The following is an 18,582-nucleotide window of genomic DNA, read 5'->3' as shown; positions in this document are numbered from 1 at the left end:
TTTTCATCCTAAAAAATTATGGTCTTGCTACATAGTTTAAATAATTTTTTAAAATGTTCAACAATCTTCTTAGCATTTTCATTTGTTGCATCGTATATTTTAATTTGTTGTGAGCCCGTACCATCTTGTTCCATGGTCTTTTGGGTAGTTTCCTAAGTAATAACTAGATGTTTCAAGTTAGTTTTCGAACTAAAGTCTGTATCATAATACTACAACCCGAGATACAAGTCCTGTGCGGCAAAGCTTCATAATCTTAGCTTTCTAAGTAACCACATAATGCATAACTGTAGCTGTACCTTTTATTTTTCCTAGAGAAAAACATTCTAGGATGATTTCCATTGGTGCTCAAGAAGATCAAAACCTGTAATTTAGTTAGCATAGTACTATTCCTGGAAGAGTTTTGATAGTTGTTGTTGTTGTATCGATTTGGGCATTTGCTTTCTTTACAACTGGTTCTCTAAACAAAATTTTCTCGTGATCGCACGGCAATGTCGCGCTGGTTTCACTGAAACGAAAACATACGGGAAAAGAATCAATCCTAATTTCATTGATCAATCACCGATTTCACTCATGAGAGATCCAAACGAACATAGTACTAACAAAGAATCTGAGCTGTACTGCACACGCTACTGTACACCTATATCTGGAAGGGGGGCATCTCAACTAAATTGACTGGCTAACCATGATCAAACTAGTTCTCCGTATTTCTGAATGCTGATCAATGGATCACTCGCTAGCTGCTTCCCCGATCGCGCTCAATCTCGGCACACGGCGAGCGACACCTCTGTGGCCGACTCCCCACCTCGCCTTCCCCACGGTTCGGTCGCCGCACTCCACCGCCTTGGCCGCGTCGCCGTATGATCCGCCGCGCACGTGGTCGCTCCTCCACCCGCCGTCCGCGCGCGCGCTCACGACGACGTCGACGAGCGGCGCGACTCGCCGCCCCGCAGTCTGCCATCTCTGCCGCTTGTTGCTGGCCGCGCCGACCTTACTCCTGCCCCGCGACGGCACGCCTGCGGTGGCGACGGCGACGGTCGCCGTCCCTAGAGCCGCGGCGGCCCTGGCGGCGAGCGCGGCCATGTCCTGGGCGGGCAGCGGCCGCCCGAGCATGGCGACCGGCAGCGCGAAGTAGAGCTGCCCGGGCTGCAGCGCGTCGCGCGCGCCCACCGCGCGGACGGGCGCGTCGAAGTCCAGCTCGTCCGAGCAGCAGAGGAAGCTAGTGCCCGGCGACGACGGCGCTGCGCCGGCAGCGCCGGCAGCGGCCAGGGCCTGGTGCGCCGTGACAGGCGCCGCGAACTGCGCCAGGGAGCCGTCCAGGCCCACGACCATGGCCGTCAGCGCGCGCACGGACTCCGCCGCCGCCTCCGACGTCACCGCCGTGGAGCGGGAGACGCAGGAACCCATTGGTCTTGGTCTTCTTCACTCGTGATCTCTGTCACTGGCTCTGTGTTGCGGCGAGGATGATCCGACATCCAACTATCCAATTCGATATGGTTAGAGGTAGGTTCAGTTGCTGCTGCTTCTTTTATACTCGGAGGAGAGATGCTTGGGGAGCGGGGCGCAGGTTGGTGAAAGGCACAACGTGCTCGATGGATGAGGATGACGCGGGCGAATTCGTCACCTGTGTGTGACCTGTCCATGTCAAACGAGCGAGGCCAGGGAGCACTGCAGAACTGGAGAGGTCAAAGTGTGCAGAAACCATGAACCTTCCCGAGTGATTTTGTGGTGCGATCTGCTTTGCCCTCTGCTAATCTGTGTCGTCTGCCTGGGACGAAGTGGCAGGTGAACGGAAGCAGCAGCGTCCCTGACGCTGAAAAGGGGGAACAGATCCTCTGCAGTCGGCGGATGCTGACTTTACTCTGCAGTTGTCTTGATCCACCGTCCAGCAGCAATCCAACGCCTCGCTCCCAGATGGCTCGCGCGCTGCTCCCTGCAAGAGGCTGGCTCAGCTCGCTCGCGGCTGACGACGGCTCGATTCCCCCTTCCCCTGTTCTCTTCTCTTGCTTACTGCTCGCCACGGCAGCGACGGCGGAGGACTCCCGATTGGACAAGCATTTCAGGCTACACACCAAGCTAGCTGTGGTTGCTTGCACTTGCACAAGACGCGTCTGCGGGCATGGGCTTGATCGGGCTCACCTCTTCACCCTCTTGATGTAGAATGGGATCAAGCTTAGAAATGGGGCCTTCAGACTGCCGTGTACTACTAATCTGAAGACAAAGGGAGAGGAGCACGGTACCGGGCAACTCGAGCGCGGCGGGTACCAGCCGGTACAGGAGCTCGTAGGGAAGCGGCTCCTCCACCTACTCTGGCCCCAGGTGGTCGTCATCCGCCTGTCCGCCGCGCTGCGGGCATGGGCTCAATCGGGCTCCCCTCTTCACCCTCTTGGGGTCCCGGATCAGCTCCGTGGAGGCGGTGGCCTGCCCCGTCGCCGGCGCCTGCGCATCCGCGGCCTTGTTCCGCTCGTCATCGCAGTCATTGGTGGCGCCGCCCGTGGGGGCACCGCCGCCGCGCTTGTCGCCGTCGCTGTCGCTGCTGCTGCCATTCTCGGACCCGGCGCGGACGACGACCCGCCGCCGGCCTCGTCGGGAACATGGACATGAGCTGGTCATCGTCGAGGCGGTCGAACTCGCCGGCCGCGCCGTCCGCGGGCGCCACCTCGACGAAGGCCACCGAGTCGCTGAGCCACCTGCGGTGCGCGCCCTGCCGCGACACCGCGAACTCGGCGAAGTCGTCCGCCCACGCCGCGGCCCCGTGGTGGCCCCCCTCCTGGGCGGCAGCTGCGCCATGCGCGCGCAACGCGTACACGGCTGCCGGACGATCCGCTCGCAGAACCCCGCGGTAGCTGGCTGGCAATGCGCACGCCGGCCGGCAGCGAGTGACCCAGCTCTTGTGTTAGCTCAGCCTCCCGAGGGAGCTCGCCGGCCGCCCTGCTCACCCGCGGGAGCTCGCCCCACCGCCGATGGAGCCGCTGCCCGACCTCGCCTTCAACCCCGACCGGCTGCGCGCCGCTCCGCCCTCCCTCGCTCCAGCTGTTGCCCGAGCCCTGCTCGCCCGCGGGAGCTCGCTCGCTGCCGATGGAGCCGCGCGCCCGCCGCTGCCTCCTCCGCCGTCGCGGCCGCGGCGAGCCGTAAGGAGAAGAGGACATGGGAAGGGGGAATCGAGCCGTCTTCACCCAGGAGCCGCGAGCGAGCTCTGTCAAAAAAAAGTGAGCGAGCCTTTTGCAGGGAGCAGCGCGCGAGCCATCTCGGAGCGAGCCGTTGGATTGCTGTTGGACGGTGGATCTCAGCGACTGCAGAGGAAAGTCAGTATCCGGCGACTGCAGTATCCGGCGACTGCAGAGGAAAGTCAGTACCCGTCGACTGCAGAGGATCTCATTCCGAAAAGGGAAGGGTGGTCGTCTGCACCTTGCAGTGGTGGTCTTGGTCTTGGCATCGCAGTCGCAGGTGACAGCGAGTGGTCTGTGGTGCCAAGGCGCGCGGCGGCTACGTATCGTCACGGCTCGCGTCAGGGGATTGCGAAACCCGGGGGCGGGGCTCTCGGCACGGCACGAACGCTCGGTGGGAAACAGGGAGTTCTCCTTTTTTTCTTCTTCTTTTTTAGAAGCTGTGCTGGGAGATTATTCGGCGTGAAAATTCCAACATCACAATCGCAGATCGCACGAACGGTTTGACCGAAGAAGATTATTCGGCGTGAAAATTCCAACATCACAATCGCAGATCGCACGAACGGTTTGACCGAAGAAGCGCGGAGGCCTACCGAACCTAACGGCAAGATGTTAAGTTCTGGCATGTATCGCCGGTATCCCTGCTGCTTCGCATGGGGTGAGGTGGACTCCACGATGCTGAAGAACGCACTGCAGAATGAATAAGTCGTTCAGACTTTCCTCCACTTGTGGCCTAATTTTCGAACTGAAGAATTCGATATCTGCAAGTTTCAATTTGGTTCCTGTTAGTTTTTGCCAAACGAAAAAAATTGTAATAATGACTCATGAATTAGCTACTAAGGGAAGTGTGTTTGTGTGTGTCCTCGTTTGCACCTAGTTGTTTACTATTTGGTATGAGCTGCCTTCAGGCTGCAAGGGCTTTATAGCCAACGATTCTATGGAAGTCGTTGCTCCTCTGAAAGTGAAAAACAAATACGACTGTGCATGTCATGATGCTACTAATGTACATCATATCTTATCTTATTATTTTTTTTATTGGAAACTTCTTTTTAGCTTTCACTTTAATCATATATATATATATGAGATGTGCTACAATAGTCAACCATTGTTTCAGTAAATTTATAGTAAAAAACTGTGTAATTAGAAAAATCAAAAAGAGGTCTGTTGGATTCAAATCGGACGTTTGAGGACCAACGCCGGCCAAAACTATCAAATGAAGAGTAGCACCTGTCATTGTGTACATAACGAGGCATGCATGCTGGAGATGCAGAACTCGATTGTTATAGATAACACCAGCGTAACACGTTTGTTCCAATATAAGCAACCGGAGGGTTGATTTCCAGCCTCTTGTTGACGAGACGGTGGCAAAGCTTAACAGTTGGAATGGCAGAAATTTGAACTACGCTGGAAGGTTAACTCTGGTCAAATCGGTCCTCACTTCACAGGTCGTTTACTTCCTGACGGCTTTACGTGCACCAAAGGCAACCTTGCAGGATATTGATGCAAGGCGCAAACAGTTTCTTTGGGCCGGCACAGAGAGAATTATAGGGGCCAAGTGCAAGGTAAATTGGACAAGGGCTGCACGATCGAAGAAGAATGGAGGTCTAGGTATCCTACACCTCGGCAAATTTGTGAGAGCTCTCAGTCTTCGTTGGCTTTGGCGTGACTGGAATCCAGAGGGCAAACCTTGGGTCGGCAATGAGCCTCCTTGCAACGAAACAGATAAGCATCTGTTTGCGGCAGCAACCACCATCAAAATTGGGAATGGGAAGAAAATAGCCTTTTGGAATAGTGCTTGGATGCAGGGCATACGTCCAAGGGATCTGCAGTATACACTATATCCAAGAAAAAAACATAACGCTACATGAAGCACTCGCTACAAACACTTGGATAAAGGATTTGGACCTGTTACATCCATCCTTCTCTGTGCAGCTCATCATAGAATTTGTGCAACTCTGGAAAATAGTCCAACAAGTGAACCTCACACCGCACATCCAAGATGAAATTTGCTGGAAATTCAACGAGTCGCCAGTTTTCAACAAGCTCCACCTACCACGCACAGTTCCTTGGGTCAATGAGCACCAACTTCAACCAGATCATCTGGTCGGCCTGGGCACCCCCAAAATGCAAATTTTTAGCTGGCTAGCGGTACAAGATAGAATTTAGACGGCAGATAGATTGAGCGCAAGGGGCTAGCCACATAACCCAACCTATTCTTTTTGCCGTAGCTGTTCGGAGACAGGAAATCACCTTTTTGTCGACTGCAGGTTCAACAGACGCATTTGGACTGCCTTATCCTCTTGGATTGGGGAGCCATCTCTGCACCTGGCAAACTGGACATGCACAAACTCGGTCCATGAGTGGTGGTCGGAGATGGCTGCAATAAGTGGAGTTTCGCGCAAGGGTTTAAAATCTCTTGTCATTCTAGTTTGCTGGGAGATTTGGAATGAGCGTAATGCACGTATCTTTGATAGTACAGAAGCGCCTTCGTTTACAGTGGCAAAGAAGATTAAGGGAGAGGCTTCATCTTGGATTTTGGCCGGGGCGAAACACCTGGCGTGTCTAATAAGTGGAGCTTGAGTTTTCCTCTAGCGAGCTCGAATGCGGCCTCTCTATTTATAGTGTAAAGTTTTGTTGCTTGTTCCAGTTTTGTACTCTGGCTTTGGCCCTTCCTTTTTAATACAACAGGCAGCTCTCCTGCCGGTTACATTTCAAAAAAAATATATAAGCAACATAACGGAATTTTGGGTGCGCAAAGATACATAGTTCATTAATCATTGCACAACCACGTAGCACAATAATATCACGGTCTTGTCTTTACTTTATTAATTTATTACCAACTCTCCCTCTTGAGCATCCTTCCAAAGTGCACCACCACGACCTAGATAGGTTTTCTGGTTGCAAAACTTTGCCAACAGTCCAACTCCTTCAGCGAGTGATAATACTCGATCTAACCAGAGGCTGCAGTAAAGGTGGACACAGTGTCATACATGCTACACCTGTAGCTTAATTACCTCTGCCTGCTTCTTGTTGATATATCATTAAAAAGTAACTATGCATTCAAGTTGGCTCCAGTCAAAGACCATATTACTCGCTTAAGACCTTTTTACTTGTTTTTGGGAATTGACATAGGCCATATGCCTTTGATTATTACTTATTTATAGTTAAATGCATGTTAGCAAAAATATATTCTATCACAACTAGAAGAAATAGAAAATATCAATGACGTATTTACTGATGATACCATAGTATATGGACAATGCAAACAATGTAATGCACTAGCAGTTATAAAGAAAAAGTAATAACAACCTAAATGCAATCAAAACTCGCTCTTCTTTCCCGGCCGACCATGGACTGCAGGGTCCAGTTGTGTTTTCGAATCACAGAACATAAATAACTTAGCATAATCTCACCATCAAAGCACAGTGGGAATACCTATAGTTTCGAGATATTTGGAGATCCCACTACCAAGGCTTCTGCGCAAAAACCAAAGTGCTTATTGGTATCAAGCTTCGCCACTTGTCGGTACCCCAGGACTGGGGTACTCCCTCTTGCTATGTCTAGGCAAGAGTCTTGTAGTTATCCTTGACTACATCCAAACAGCCGGACCCCTGTGGTCCGGAGTCCTGTTCTCCCGGCAACAATTCCGGACCTGACTCATGACTGGGAAGGGTCCTGGAACGCCACGTAGAGGCAGGCGCTCAGTCCGAACAGCCGGGGCTCCGGGCCTCCCGAGGTGTCCGGACCCCCGCGGAAGTCCCGGACCCCTCATAGGGTCCCGGACCCCCCTGTATAGCAACCGGACCCCTCTCCAAGGGAAGGTTTCGGCACCCTGCCTCGGGGTGGTCCGGGGGCGCCACGTGCCTACAGGCCCAGACACGTGTATGAGGCCCTTGGTCTCCATATTGAGGTCCACCTACTATTGCATTCATTGCGGTAGGTGGGCGTCCACATTGATATAGCAGAAGCCGAGGCGTTACATTGACCAAGGGACACTATTGATCGCGTATTACCAAGGTAGTGGAGCCGCTGGCGCCGCCCACGACGCGCCTGCAAGTCTGCCATAACAGATGGATACGACGGCTCGGCTTCGCCCATTATGACCCCTACATAATAGCCTCAGCAGGTCACGCCGCAAGCTACGCTACTCCAACGGGCACCTAGCTGACGGGACAAGAGAAGACCCCCTGAGTCAGAGGAGCAGCAGTACGCGTATCGGAGGAAAGATTCGTAACCACTGTAGTCATTTAAGTACTCTGCGCAGTATGCTGCACAGCACGTTGGGCCCACTTGTCGGGACCCCAACGACCAATGTATCCGCTCCCCCTTGGCCTATAAAAGGAGGGGGCGCCGCTAGAAGACCTCAGGCTGGGTGAAAGCAAAGGCCCGGCGGAGGATAGGTTCATACACAACCAAGAGCAATACTTCTCCCAGTGGACGTAGGGTATTACGCTCCGGCGGCCCGAACCACTCTAAATCGTGTGTTCTTGCATGCTCACCTCAGTACCAGATCAGCCCAATCGCCTAGTACTTCCCCGAGTTCCTCCCTCACTGGGAATAGGCGGGTGCGTTCCGCCACCCGGCTGTGGGTGCCCTAGAAACCCCCACGACATTTGGCCCCGTCCGTGGGGACGACAGGCGTTGGCTAGATCTTCAGACTTCTGGGCTGAGTTCATCCTCTACAACGGCGAACGAGAAGATGAAGGAAGGCGAAGCGACACCCACGCCACATGCCATGGCACCAGCGCGGCAACGCCCACGGTGCGGCGGCGCACAGCAGCGGCGCCTGCTGTGCGTTGCCACTGCGACACCTCGGAGCCGGCGTGGCAGCGCACAGCGGAGGCGCCGCTGGGCGCTGCCGCCCCTACGTCGGCTCAAGGTTTTCTCTCAAGCAACGGCCACGCTTCCTCTGCGGTGGCATGGAGTCGGCTCAAGGCTTTCTCTCAACATGGAGCCTGGAACCGACGGCCATCCCGGAGGAAGTTGACCGTGTCGTCGAGTCCGGCACCGCCTGAGGTTCTTGGTGCTGTTACAGACAGCACCAAGGACGAGCCGGCGAACGACCGCACTTCTGCACCGGTCCTTCTGCTGCGCAAGGGCGTCTGGCTTCCATCGGCAGACGACGACGACGGCTGGGGGCCTCTCCCATTCAAAGCCAAAGAATTTGTCTCATGCCATCTAGGCATGTGACAGCTCTTAGGCAAGGAGGGGTCCCCCGAGCTCCCGAGGTGATGCTGGATGATGCGGTTCAGGAACATCCAGGGCGCCTTCGCCTCCGAAGAAGAATACGCTGTATAGCATGCAGCCGTAGGTTACTCCTAAGAAAGGACTAAGAGAGTTTCTCCTTTGTAATAGCGTGGCGCCTACGTGTGTGTCCAGAGCGGTCAAGGCCAGACCTTGTAAACCCGACCTCTGGCCCTATCACACAAACAGCCAAAAAGCGGTCCGGAGCAGTGGAGGTCCAACCTCGTAATCCCGACCTCTGATGTATACCGTGACAACCACAATGATAAAGGAGATTCTCTTCCTCGGTCTTGTCTCGACTCCACCCTGATTACATTCACTCGTTTTGGTTGGCTGATTTTTGGTTAACCGTTTTCTTCCTCCCAAACAGAGTCTTTACCTTTGTTGCTAACAATCCAAGTTAAGTTGCTGGCTTGTGGTCAGGTGAGGACACCCCTTCTAGCTGGAAGGCAGTCCGGACCCCTAAGGACCTGCTCAGGAGAAGTGGTACTCGTATCCTGGGGTAGAGAAGCTCGGCGTAGCTTAGCCTGGTAATGTACCCTAAGTTACGTACTTCGCTACCCTGTTACAAGTACTCTAGTATCCGAGTCAGCTGTCTTTAGAGGTCCCGGGCTCTCTTCTAGTATAAGGCTTGGTTTCTTTGCACCTTACTATGAGGTCCGGTAACATGCTTCATCAGATCGTCAGCAACAATCCAAGTCCACTCCGGTGGCCCGCTCCGGCGGAGACCGCTCGCCACGGTCGCTCCAAGTCCACTCCGGTGGCCCGCTCCGGCGGAGACCGCTCGCCACGGTCGCTCCAAGTCCACTCCGGTGGCCCGCTCCGGTGGAGACCGCTCGCCACGGTCGCTCCAAGTCCACTCCGGTGGCCCGCTCCGGCGGAGACCGCTCGCCACGGTCGACTCAAGTCCACTCCGGTGGCCCGCTCCGGCGGAGACCGCTCGCCACGGTCGCCAAAAGCCGGGTCCGGGAGGTAGTGCTTGCTCCCTGTGCGATCCGAAGCCTGCGTAGCCGCTTAGCTTGGTTCCGTACCCTAAGCCTACACCTTCGTCGCCCTGTGGAGAGCACTCTAAAACCCAAACCTGGCAACTGGTGTACCGGCCTCAGGGGTCCGGGACGCCCGCTCTCTCCATGAGCACACCAACGCAATCAAGTTGCGCAGAAACACATCACGATAGTGGCCCCACCCGCGGGTTCGTACCTCTCCCGAGGTGGGCCCGGGGCCACTGTCGGTACCCCAGGACTGGGGTACCCCCTCTTGCTATGTCTAGGCAAGAGTCTTGTAGTTATCCTTGACTACATCCAAACAGCCGGACCCCTGTGGTCCGGAGTCCTGTTCTCCCGGCAACAATTCCGGACCTGACTCATGACTGGGAAGGGTCCTGGAACGCCACGTAGAGGCAGGCGCTCAGTCCGAACAGCCGGGGCTCCGGGCCTCCCGAGGTGTCCGGACCCCCGCGAAAGTCCCGGACCCCTCATAGGGTCCCGGACCCCCCTGTATAGCAACCGGACCCCTCTCCAAGGGAAGGTTTCGGCACCCCGCCTCGGGGTGGTCCGGGGGCGCCACGTGCCTACAGGCCCAGACACGTGTATGAGGCCCTTGGTCTCCATATTGAGGTCCACCTACTATTGCATTCATTGCGGTAGGTGGGCGTCCACATTGATATAGCAGAAGCCGAGGCGTTACATTGACCAAGAGGACACTATTGATCGCGTATTACCAAGGTAGTGGAGCCGCTGGCGCCGCCCACGACGCGCCTGCAAGTCTGCCATAACAGATGGATACGACGGCTCGGCTTCGCCCATTATGACCCCTACATAATAGCCTCAGCAGGTCACGCCGCAAGCTACGCTACTTCAACGGGCACCTAGCTGACGGGACAAGAGAAGACCCCCTGAGTCAGAGGAGCAGCAGGACGCGTATCGGAGGAAAGATTCGTAACCACTGTAGTCATTTAAGTACTCTGCGCAGTATGCTGCACAGCACGTTGGGCCCACTTGTCGGGACCCCAACGACCAATGTATCCGCTCCCCCTTGGCCTATAAAAGGAGGGGGCGCCGCTAGAAGACCTCAGGCTGGGTGAAAGCAAAGGCCCGGCGGAGGATAGGTTCATACACAACCAAGAGCAATACTTCTCCCAGTGGACGTAGGGTATTACGCTCCGGCGGCCCGAACCACTCTAAATCGTGTGTTCTTGCATGCTCACCTCAGTACCAGATCAGCCCAATCGCCTAGTACTTCCCCGAGTTCCTCCCTCACTGGGAATAGGCGGGTGCATTCCGCCACCCGGCTGTGGGTGCCCTAGAAACCCCCACGACACCACTCCTTGCAGGGTCCCCGTCCTCACGTCAACAGCAACTCCCATGTCCACCGATCCACTGCTGGTGCCTGTGGACAGCAAGTAAACCACATCGTCGTCATCCTCCATGCTCACCGTGGGGTAGGCCATGCGAAGGCATCCCAGGGACAAGGCTGCCTCAGCAAAAGCCTCCTCCTCGCCGTCGCCGCTGCTCATGAGCTTGTGCAGCAGCTTGTAATGCACCGTGTTGTCAGCAGGGAGATGGGTGTCCTCCGAACGGATCACGCACTGCCGCTGCCAGTTCTCCCACGAGGTGATCGGGATGGACATGCTCCACGTGGTGGCCTTCCAGCTACCAGGCGCCAAGGCGTATGACAAGGGGCGCTCCTCACGGCGCAGCCATTCATCGTAGGAGTCAAAATCAGATGCAGACTCGGCCCTGGGCACCCAAGCTGGCTCGGTGATCTCCATCTCGACGTACTTGATAGTGTCTTTGCTCTGGTTGACAGCATTGTCGCGGTTAGGGTTGAAAACGGTCGGAAACGATAATTATTCGGTAATCAGTTTTTTGGTCGTTTTTCTTTGATTGCGAATAAATAGGATATAGAATCTTGTATACAAATTTGTATTCTTGTTTTGAGCATTGAGCTTGTAAAGATTCATAAAAGGTAAACCTCAAATTCATCCTATATTTTCTCAAATGATAGATATAAAATTCGGTATGGATTCGGAAACAAATTCGGTATTTTTTTCAATTTTTGTTGTTGTAGGGAGCAAATAATGCATAAAATAATTTATGCAAAATTTTATTCTTATTTGTAATAATGTGCTTGATAATATAAGAAATGATCACCATCTAATTTTATACATATCTATTTTAAAATATTAAATTTGTTCTAACAGTTCAGATTACCACTTTCATCCCTAGTCGCGGTAGTAGCCTGGAGGGCCATTGAGGAACTTCTCCCAGTTGCCCCTGGCCGGCAGGGGCTGTCCTCCAGCAGGTCCTCCAGCAGGTCGCAGAGGAGTATGCCTCGCCAGAGATCGACCCAGCCAACCGTGCCTCTAGCGCCACCGAGGGTGATCGCCTTCGCCGGCGTGTGGTACAGGATCCTCCGCGCGGTGCGAGGGATCGGGCACACCTTGTCCCTCAGGCGCTCCTCCACGGACACCGGCTTGGAGGTCCAGCTCCCCGGCTCGCCGTCGGGTCCAGGGCGGTACAGGTGCAGCGTGAAAGCAAGTTCGTGATGCGACTTGATCCGGACGGTAGCCACGGCGTAGCTGCTGCCGCAGCTCAGTACGGCGAACTCCTCGTCGCTGAAACGATCGGGGTACGGGTTCGGGAGCAGATCCAGCCTCGCTTCTTGATTCAACTTGTAGACGAAGTAGTCGCTATGAGCCGGGAATGTAGTGGCGAGGGAATCGCGGGCGACGCGGAGGAGGACGACATCGGCATCCGCGCCGATGATCTTGGGCGCCAGGAACAGATCCGTGGGATCCACATCCAGACCAGGGCAGCGGACGATCAAGTAGGAGAGGTTTGGTGGGGGGACGGCGCAGAAGGTCACCTCGATGGGCAGGCCGGTGCTGGTCTTGGACGTGGCGCCGTGGCGGTGGTGGCGTTGGGGCGGCCAGTGATGTAGCTTCGGTTGTCCAGGAGGACGAAGCTTGGGACAACGTGGTGGCGCTCGGAGCTCGCAGGGAAGGCAGCGGATGCCATGGGGGGCGATCGATCAATTCACGAACGAATCTGAGGAGCCGGCGGCGGAAATTGGAGGTGGACGATGAATTATGATCCAGCCACGTTTGGTGTCTCTTATTAATACCATCGATATCAATCTATCTCCGAATCCTGGGCTCACCAAGGGACCGAATGCCTCCTCTCGCCTCTCGCGAGACGGAGCCTCCCGGCTCTGGCGCACCTTGCGCCGGCGCCGCCACCTCCCCAGCCAGCCCCCACGCCGCCCTCCAACCCTCGCCGGCGACGCGCCGGGGACCGCCGCTTGCGACCCCAAGTGCTTCGGCGCACTCGGCGAAGTTCGTGCCCCCTGTCAGGCCGGGGGAAGCTTTCCAAGACATCCTCCTCCGTGACTTCCATGTCACGGCTGTTCCAGGTGCCTCGTCCCCCCCTCCTTCTGGATCACACCACCTTTCCACGCCACCCGTTTCAACTCCTTCTACATCTCGTCGATGTTGTCCTATCTGCTTACGGCTCCTCCAAGCCTCCTACGTGCGCGTCAGGTCGGTCGGTCGGTGTTCCGCGTTAGGGTTGCTAACCGTAATGTCGCTAACTTCGCTGTTGTTCGCGGCCGCCTTGCGTTCGATCACCTCTAGTTCACCCTGCACAGTTCCGAAGCTCAAGCTTTGGCAATGGCGGCGGCTCTCGACGAAGAAGAAGCTTTTACTGCACCCCAACGGCCCCCCACTCACTGCGCCGAACCACCCCCCGCCTGCAACGCCGCCCGAGGCGCCGCGCAGGCAAGGGGCTTGTCCCGAGGCGCGTCTACAGGAGTTCTCACGCTGACTTGTCAGGGGCGCCCCGGCAAAAAAATCATCCCGGATCCGGCATTCACTGCGCCCTGCGCGCCCGGCCTGCTCCCTACTCCGCAGCAGGCCGCCCTGAGCGACAACGCGGCACCCCCTCCCTGCCCGGTCCCATCACCCTCCACCTACGCTTCGACCACCGCGCCACGCTCCTATCTGCAAGCTGCCCTAACTCTTTCACAGACGGCTCCACCCACCCGTCGCCGCCTGCCGCCCATCCCCCCACACCCAGACGCCTGCTTTCGGTGCCTCTCCCGCGATCACCAGGTCAGAGACTGTCGTGAGCCCATCTGTTGCCGCACCTGCCGCGGTGCTGGTCACCGGAGCTACGCCTGCACCATGGTGCTTCCTCGCGAGCAAACCCCCTACCACCCACGCTGCCGCCCCACCGTTCCACTCCCTGCCTCGCGCGCCGACGTCAACGCCGTGCCTTTCTCTCCCCGCTCCTCCCCGCCCCCATCCGCCACACCAACGCCCCCGCCCACTCCTCTCAACCTACCGCCTTTCACCTCCGCCTTCGATCCGCCCAACATGATCCCCTCGTCGAGCGCCCGGCCTGTGGTTGGAACCCAGGTCACGGCGGCTGTGGCGGCCTCGGACGACGAAGGTCCTTTCTTCCTCGGCGACCTGTTCCAGGAGCCCGTCGCCGATGCGCGTCCACGCCGCGCCATTCCCCATGCACGGGACATCCGCGTGGTTGGTGCGGCTTCCCCGCCCGCTGCGGTTCGCGCCAACGTGCATGGCCGCGGCGCACGGTCCCCGCCTTTCCCTGTGCCGTCTCGTGGGCTCCCGCCTACGCCACCTCACCTGCACCCTGTGGGTGAGGAGGAGCCCGCGACGCCGCCAACCCTGGAGGACAGTGAGGAGGAGATGTCGGTGGAGAGCGACGATTTGGCGGCGGACGGCCCCGACTATCTGCAGATCTGGGTTGACGAGGGCGACTGGGACTGCGCCGCTCGTTTCGCCTTCGTGGAGCTCGAGCCGGCGACTGCGGCGGCGATCCCTGCTCCTTGCATCCGCTCCGCGTTCCTCAGTGTTGAGCACGCTCTCTGCTTTCGGCTCCGCCCTCTCCCCGTGGGGTCGCCCTCATGGAGTTCGACTCCGAGTCTGAGACGGAGGCAGCCATGGCGGTGCAGCCGGTGCACCACCGTGGGGACATTATCAAGCTGCAGCGAGTGGAGGATACCAACGATCACTTCGTCCGCGAGTTGGCTTGGCTCGCGCACGTCGTCGTGTGGAACTTCCCCGAGGAGCACTGGACCGAACCGAAAGTTCGCAAGATCTTCGCCTGCATGGGGGATGTGATGGAGGTTGATCCCCAGTGCATCCCGGGGGAAGACCGCTCGTTCCTGCGACTCGTCATCGCACTCTGCCACCCCCACGTCCCCAACCGCGTCGGCGTCCACACTCGCAGCGGGCACGGCATCATCCTGCGCATGGATCCAACGTGCTTCTGGCCGCTTGCCGAGCAGTTCGACGCGGCGGGCTACTAGATCCCGTTCTTTGGGCCCCCACCGCCGCCGCCGCCGCACGCTTTCGGCCCGGCTCCGCCACACCTCCTTGGCGGGCCCCGCCGGTTTTCGGCCCAGCGCCGCCCGCTCCTCCTCACCAGCAGCAATAGCCGCAGCAGCAGCCGCACCCTGGCGCGTTCCTGGGTGCCGCGATCCTGTGCCACGGCTTCCTCAACGCCTATCCGCTGCTACGCATGCTGGCGCTCCCGATTCTCGTTCACCTGTCGGACCCGACGCCGGGGCTCCTCACTTGCTCTGTCACGCCGGTCCTCCTGACTTGGCATCCCACCGACGCGCTTCCGCACACCGCCTCGCCGCCGCCTCTGGCGCCGCGAGTCTCGTCGCCGCTGCCTGTGTCGCGCGTCTCGCCGCCGCCCCCCCTCCCATGCAGCGCGTGTGCCGTTGCATTGCGATCGGCGGTGCCGGGATGAGGAACAGCGAGAGGATCGCCGCCAGAGACAGTGGCAAATTTGTCTGTGCCGCGGATAAAGCGACTCAGTTGAAGGCACTGAAGAACAGCCTGTCACTCTGCTCCAAACCTGTCCAGCTCCATGTCACGAAGAAGTAGCTCCTGCAGAAGACAAAGAAGCCCATCGGGAGCGAGGACCTTGCCAAGCTCTCTGACGCAATTGGCCTCGGCGCTGCCACTGCCCGGGCGCTGGATCGGGCGATGGTGATCGGAGATGCCACCACTCGTGCTTTGGATCAGGTGCTCGGCCGGCGCAATGTCTGAGCACCATGGTGGCCGCGCACTGACTGCTTTGCCTCCTTCTGTTAGCAGTAGTGCGTACCGTGTCCCTTGCCGACAGCCGTGTGTTGCCTGCCTCCGTTCTTGTTTTAGCTTCTTTTCCGTTGCGTCGCGTAGTGTTGTTGGTGCTTCACACCAGCTGCGTCGGTCTAGTGTGTGCCTGGATGTTGCCTTTGTCATGCGTTGTTGGCCCCCCGGGGGAGTTGCGAGCAACGATTGGGTGGTCGTCGCTCCGGTCTGTAACCAGGTGACTCCCACGTTTCAATGAATGCTAACACGGTTCCCCTCTTGTTCGTCTCTTGGAATGTTCGAGGTCTTGGAGATTCTGATAAGTGCAACACCATCCGGGACACCCTTGTCTCGGCGCTTCTTGATGTTGCTTGTATCCAGGAAACGAAGCTGAGCCGCACTGACCCTGCAAAAGCTCGCTCTTTCCTTCCCCCCCAACTTTCCGATTTCTCTTGTGTTGACGCAAATGGAGCCCGTGGTGGCTTGCTGACTGCGTGGAACCCTAGAACGCTCTGCATGACCTCGTTCATCAAACGGCAGCGCACGCTTACTATTTTCTTCACCTCTACGGCCTCTGACTTGGAGTTTGCTCTCACTAACGTGTATGCCCCGGCCGACCACCGGGATTCGCTTGGGTTTTTGGAGGATCTGGCTGAAGTTGCCAGCCACGCCCCTGCCTGCTGGGCGTTGGCGGGTGATTTCAACCTTACCCGGGGAGCAGATAAGAACAGCAATGGCAATGTTCACCAACACCTCGCTGACGCTTTCAACGACTCCATCCACTTCCTGGGTCTGATTGATTTGCCTCTGCTTGATCGACTCTTTACTTGGTTGAATCACCAATCCACCCTCACTCTGGCTCGGTTGGACAAAGTTCTCCTCAACACCACCATGGCCGCCGCCTTCCCCAACTCATCGCTCACCTCCCTCCCAAAACCCACCTTGGATCACACCCCAATTCTCCTGTCCCTTTCCACCTTTATCCCCGAACCAAATGTCTTCCGTTTCGAGAACGGGTGGCTCAAACACCATGATTTCCTTCCCACCATTCTCCCTGCCTGGCAGGCGGTGAATGGCCGCGATGCCGCTGCGGCGCTGGTTGGGTCGCTCAAAGCGGTCCGTGGCGCGTCGAAGGCTTGGGCGCGGAGTAAGCGTGCACCACCATCCCTCCACCTCAATTGCAAGTTTGTGATTTATCTGTTTGACGTGCTCGAGGAGGCTCGTGTCCTATCTGCAGGTGAGACCATGCTGCGGCAGGCATGCAGGGATCACCTGGGGATCTCCCTGCGTGAACAGGCGGCGTACTGGAAACAGCGCGGTAAACACCGTGCGATCCGAGAAGGGGACGCGAACACCGGCTTCTTCCATGCGCACGCCAGCCAGCGCCTGCGTCGTAACCAGATCAGGGCTCTGGAGATCGACGGCGTCGTCCTCTCGTCTCACGATGCCAAGACCAGAGCGCTCACCGCGCACCTGCGCGCTCTGCTGGGCTGCTTGGTGCCCACGGACGCCCTCGACGTGGAGGCGTTGTACGCGGGGGCGACGCCGGTGAGCCTGGAACGCCTGATCAACCCCTTCATGGAGGCGGAAGCGAAGGCGGCGGTCCGGGCCATGAACCGCAACAGCTCGCCTGGCCCGGATGGTTTCGGGCCCGGTTTCTACACCGCGATGTGGCCGGTGGTTGCGGGCGCCGTGATAAACTTCGCGGCGGAATTCCACCAGGGCACGGCGGCCCTGGAGCGGCTGAACCGTTCCTACATCGTCATGCTGCCGAAGCACGGCGCGGCCCGCCGCCCCGGCGACTACCAGCCGATCTGCTTGCAGAACTACTCTCTGAAGATTGCGTCCAAAATGGTCACGACGCGGCTTCAGCAGGAGATCCCCAAACTGATTGATGTGGATCAGACTGGCTTCATCCGCGGCCGCTCCATCTCCGAGAACTTCATCTACGCCATGGAACTGATCCAGTGCTGCAACCAGCAGAAGCTGCCGACCCTGGTATTGAAACTGGATTTTGCTAAGGCCTTCGATTCTGTGGATTGGGGCTGCCTGGCGGCGGTCATGCTAGTGCGTGGCTTCTCGCAGCAATGGTGCCAGTGGATCGCCAACATCCTCGCCACCACGAAGCTCGCTGTTCGTGTCAATGGGTCTCCGGGTCCGTGGTTTGGCTGCAAACGGGGGCTCCGCCAAAGGGACCCCCTGTCCCCTTACCTGTTCCTCCTGGTGGCCGACGTTCTCCAGCAGATGATCAAGCTGCAGGCCGGCATCCGTCACCCGGCAACGCCGGACTTGCGGTGCCCCGTTCTGCAGTATGCAGACGACACACTGATTCTTGTCCGGGCGGAGCGGCAAGATGTGGAAAATCTTAAAACTGTTCTTGACCAGTTCTCCACCGCTACCGGGCTCAAAATCAAGTACGACAAAAGCACCATGGTTCCTATGCATACCACGGCGACGACGGTGGGCGCCCTGCAAGGGATCCTCAGCAGCCAGATTGGGAGTTTCCCTCAGACCTATCTTGGACTTCCTCTGTCGGACACCAAGCTGTGTTTGACGGCGTTCGCTCCCCTGATCAGTAAATCAGACAAGTATCTTGGGGGTGGCAGGCGACCTTGCTGAACCCCATGGGCAGGGCGGTGCTGGTGAACACCATGCTGGACGGCCAGTTGATCTATGCAATGTCGGTGTTGCAGCTGCCGAAAGGGACACTGGACACCCTGGATCATCGCCGGCGCGCGTTCCTCTTGTCGGGAGATGAGCAAGTGCATGGTGCGCAGTGTCTGGTTGCGTGGGAGAAAGTGTGCCAAGAAAAGGAGCAGGGCGGCATGGGGATTAAGGACATCGCGGCGGAAAACAAATGTCTGCTGCTCAAACTCCTACACCGGCTGCACAACCCCGGCGACTCTACGTGGGCTCGGTGGGTGCGGGAGCGCGTCGACTTGCCAACATTGACCGGCGATGTCGCCGGCCCGCACTGGAGGGACTTGGCGGAACTGCTACCTCTGTACCGTGCCGTCACTTCATGCGTGGTCGGGGATGGGGCCTCAACCTGCTTCTGGGAAG

The 18,582-nt window shown here is 57.4% G+C and overlaps 1 protein-coding gene and 1 pseudogene across 1 annotated transcript; both read right to left on the bottom strand.

Moving 5' to 3' along the window:
* Nucleotides 1-519: 519 nt before the first annotated feature.
* LOC120658903 lies at nt 520-1,629 on the bottom strand. The gene has a single exon (XM_039937031.1). It carries the CDS (start codon nt 1,402-1,404, stop codon nt 727-729), a length of 678 nt encoding a protein of 225 aa, XP_039792965.1. The 5' UTR covers nt 1,405-1,629; the 3' UTR covers nt 520-726.
* LOC120662735 lies at nt 1,406-11,178 on the bottom strand (annotated as a pseudogene).
* Between the last annotated feature and the right edge of the window lie 7,404 nt (nt 11,179-18,582).

Source organism: Panicum virgatum, chromosome 2N (genome assembly GCF_016808335.1).
Source record: "Panicum virgatum strain AP13 chromosome 2N, P.virgatum_v5, whole genome shotgun sequence".
Lineage (NCBI taxonomy): Eukaryota > Viridiplantae > Streptophyta > Magnoliopsida > Poales > Poaceae > Panicum > Panicum virgatum.
This window is presented reverse-complemented; position numbering and strand designations above follow the sequence as displayed.